At 38.5% G+C, this 4,060-nt stretch overlaps 1 protein-coding gene across 1 annotated transcript; it reads right to left on the bottom strand.

Moving 5' to 3' along the window:
- Positions 1 to 1,602: 1,602 nt before the first annotated feature.
- Positions 1,603 to 3,470, bottom strand: LOC105059983 (uncharacterized). Its single transcript, XM_019855607.3, has 3 exons — positions 3,266 to 3,470; positions 2,334 to 3,182; positions 1,603 to 1,886 (listed from the first exon to the last, which is right to left on the bottom strand). Exons 1-3 carry the CDS (start codon positions 3,345 to 3,347, stop codon positions 1,855 to 1,857), a joined length of 963 nt encoding a protein of 320 aa, XP_019711166.1. The 5' UTR covers positions 3,348 to 3,470; the 3' UTR covers positions 1,603 to 1,854.
- Positions 3,471 to 4,060: the final 590 nt, after the last annotated feature.

Below are 4,060 nucleotides of genomic sequence, written 5' to 3'. Positions count from 1 at the left end.
ACCCCACTAATAACTATATATTTATTATTAAATTTTTATTTTTAGAGAAAGAGAAGTATTTTTAGTTGAATAGGAGTGAAAATAGATCAGATAATATCTGTACAGATTTATTTTCATATTCATATCTATCCAGATATAAATAAAAATTTTGATATCCGACTAATATCGATATTCGCATTCATATCCGTTAAAAAAAATATATATGGATATAGATATAGATAGACAACTATTCAGTTTATATTCGAGTATATAATTCTATTTATAATTCTATATGTTACTTATAAACTTTTAAAAAGGATAAATAATATCATGTTAATTAACATATTAATAACTTGAATTATCTTTCACTTAGTAATTTTTTTGATTCTATGGTCATAAAGTTTAATTATTCAACTTATATTCGTATTTATATTCTTACTTCCAATATCTGATATATCTATCCATTTAAAATAAAAAAAATATAAATTTTTGCACTTAATTAACATTCATATTTATATCTGTATTCTTCAAATAAAACAAATATAGATGTCGATATACTGATATCTAATCCAATTTCAACCATGTATTATAATTTAAAAAGCAGAGTATTGAAGAATCTTGTAGAAACTAACTTATCCAAATGGGCACCTTCTTTCAATCATAGGCAAAGCTATATTATGACAGTTCATTGTAAAATTGTCGCCAAATATAAAGGATAACTTGAAACTTAAGAAATGATAGCATCTCACATTCTTGTTGGATTAGCATACTGAGATACAAAAGTATATAGATGTCTCTACCATAACATACTTATTTTTAAGTTATATAGATCAGTATATTGGTAGGGGTGTACAAGAAAATCGATCAAACCACAAAACTAATCTGAGCCGCTAATTTTGGTTTGGTTTGGATAGATTTTTTTAAAATTCGATTTGTTTTGGGTTCGGTTTCGATTTATATTGACCCATGGATGTGTGTGTATATATATTATACATGAACCATTATTGGTTCATTTATCCTTGCTCCATTTGTTTATTGCTTCTATATTTAGTCCATCTCATAAACTTTTCATTTAGCCCATCCTATAAACTACTTATTTGATATAGGCCCAATAGTCCACAATCCGATAAATCGAAGCAAACCAAATTTGATTTTTTTGATTCAGTTTGAACTGATTTTTCTATATGATCAGATCGGATTCGATTTTGATTTTAGAAAATCGATTCAAACCTATTCAATTTGAAAATTGGTCCCAAACCTATCCAAACAGAATCATGCATACCGTTACGTATTAGGATACAAAAGCATATACTTCCGTGACAACATATTTATTGTAATTCCGGCAGAAACAAACCTCTATCCACTCTTTCTTAAAGTACGTGCAATACACGTCCTGGCATTTAGTTTACTTTACCCCTTATCTTACCTGCTAATCGAAGCAATGACCTCGTGAGCTTGAGAGTGACCCTGTCATAAGAACCCATCATTTTATCATTCTTTCACCAGTTTTGTCACTCTTGATCATGTTCCTTGCTTGACTAGCCAATCCAATTCAAGTTTGTAATCCTTCAATTTTCATTTGCAATCGTTGCAATACGAAAGGCAATAAATTTCAGCAAGTTTATTCAAAACAAAAGAGACATCATGCGACAACATCAAGTCTTGATGATGGTAGATGAAATCAATAACTTCATTGGCCTATTACTACCAAAACTTAATGTAAACACAATAAGCACTAGGTGCAAGATTTAAATGGCTTTAAAGTCCTATATATATATATATATTAAACGCTTCAGATTTTTGGGCTTGGAAGCAACTCTTATTTTGGTCTCCAATGGCCAATGGCCAATTGATTGCTCTGCGATATTTATATCTTCACATGAGGTTGAAATGACACGCATCATAGCCTGCAAACCAAAGGGAAAAAATAACTAAGCAAGAATGAAAGAATATTTCAATTATACCAGAAGATACCATTGATCCGCAATGGTCTTAGCTTTCACTGCGTTCATCTTAGAGAGAGAGAGAGAGTGAGTGGAAAATGAACTTGGACTATGATGCTGACACTACTACTAGTTTAAGGTGATGCTGTGATGCTATAGACGTATAATTTTTTTAGAATGATGCTGTTTTTGTTATAAGAGCTTATCATTCTCAAAAATTGTGCTAAGAGCTCCTAAATAGTGATTCTTGCATACCTAACATCGATATAATATAGTAACCATTACCCATAATTTTATTTCCTAAATAAAATCAACTAAATAAATACAAATCAACAAATATAGGCCACAATAATTTTGAGCAAAAGCCATAAACAAAAGATGGGCCTAACAGAACCATGAGTATGGACTTACCTGGATCAACAGTGATCAGCATTGCCGTCCCACCAAAATCACACGTCCCTCCGGCCACCTTCGTCCGCTGCCAATAGCTATTGAATGCATACGAAGCATGGGCCAATACCGTATCAGGCTGGAAGCATTCACCACCGGGCTGGATCGAGTCGCAATCGGCCCCGGACCCGCATGCATAGTCCAAGGCCTCTTGGACAATTGGGTCTGGCACCGTGGGCTTTGCGACACACCAGAGGGCGGGCACTGTCACTGCCGGCGGCGGTGCCAACGGCGGTGGATACACCACTGGTGGTAGGAACAGTGGTGGACCGGGGACAAACACCGGTGGGCCTGGGACGAACTCTGGTGGGCTTGGGACATAAGTTGGTGGGCTGAGCCCGTATGCAGGTGGGCTTGGCACGTAAGTTGGTGGGCTGGGCACTATTTCCGGTGGATATGGAGGGAGAGCTGGCGGAGGGTAGTACACAGACGGTGGTGGTGCTAGAGGTGGAGATTGCATTGGGAGCGTAGGAGTTGGTCCTGGGGCGAACTCTGGTGGGCTTGGGACAAAAGTTGGTGGGCCTGGCACGTAAGTTGGTGGGCCGGGCACTGTTGCTGGTGGATATGGAGCGAGAATTGGTGGAGAGTAGTATACAGAAGGTGGTGGAGATTGCATGGGAATCGTAGGAGTTGGTATCGTAGAAGGTGGCAGAGGAGCAAGAGGAGGGTTGACACAATAAGGAGGATTGGTCACAAGGGAGGAGGAGTAGGGATCCGGAGATGAGTCCAACTCGAAGAGCAATGCTGGCCTCGGCTTCCTTGATGATTTATTAGTCTGTGAGCTCTCATGTTGCCCTAAGCCTTTTGCTTCTACATCAATGAAACAAAACATGGTTTGAAGAGTTCGTCTTCAAGTTAAGGAATGGAAGGATTTCCATGTGTATAAAACTTACCACATTGAGTTAAGAAGGTGGTAGCAATGGAGATAAAGGACAGGAGGTAGAGAAGCCCCAGGCTGCTCTTTGATAGCTCCATGAAATGGAGCAGCTTCTCTTGGAGTTTTGGTTATTAATATGAAGACTTCTTCTCGTATGTTGTTGAGGACCCTTCTTTTGGTAGTTGCCAAAAAGCTGTGGAAACCATGGATATGGGGTTGGGATAGCGATAACTGGTTTGGAGAGCTTTGTGTTAGCCATCTAAATATGGAATACAGGGAGCTGAAGAGGCTGCCAGCAAAGTAGGGAGAGGGAAAGAGCTTTAAGCCTTTAGTGCTGATTCCACTGTCATCCTTTTCTTCACTCTTTTGTAAGAAGTGATGAACAGGGAGATAGATTGGCTCCGGAACTTGTTTTTTTAGATGGTAATGGCTATGAGACAAATGAGAGCGTTCATTAGATTTGTTTTCCCTTTTTTTCTTGCTTAGTTTTGGAATATGTTCTTGCTTGATGCAGGAGAAAATGAAAGAAGCGTTTTGCCTTTCGTGTTGCTTGTGTCCCACTCCAGTAGTCTCTCTCTCTCTCTCTCTCTGTATGTGTGTGTGTGTGTGTCTTCAAGTGTGGCTTAGGCCCAAATGGCTCCTAGGTAACCCAGCCTATTACATAGGGAGACATGGCTAGCCTGGGAAAGTTAGTTCTAGGCCACAGGCTTATGCGAACCCACAAGCTTCTGGAGGTCACTGCAGCCACATCTACCATTAAACTGGTTGCAATTTTGCCCTGATTATAAGGTCAAATTATGGATACACGTCA

The sequence above is a fragment of the Elaeis guineensis genome, chromosome 10, assembly GCF_000442705.2.
Source record: "Elaeis guineensis isolate ETL-2024a chromosome 10, EG11, whole genome shotgun sequence".
Classification (NCBI taxonomy): Eukaryota; Viridiplantae; Streptophyta; class Magnoliopsida; order Arecales; family Arecaceae; genus Elaeis; species Elaeis guineensis.
This window is presented reverse-complemented; position numbering and strand designations above follow the sequence as displayed.

Coding starts and splice junctions, on each gene's coding strand:
- LOC105059983 (XM_019855607.3), bottom strand. CDS start 3,347: ATGGAGCTATCAAAGAGCAGCCTGGGGCTTCTCTACCTCCTGTCCTTT. Junction 3,183..3,265: donor CACCTTCTTAACTCAATGTG/GTAAGTTTTATA, acceptor TCATTGATGTAG/AAGCAAAAGGCTTAGGGCAA. Junction 1,887..2,333: donor GCTGATCACTGTTGATCCAG/GTAAGTCCATAC, acceptor TTTGGTTTGCAG/GCTATGATGCGTGTCATTTC.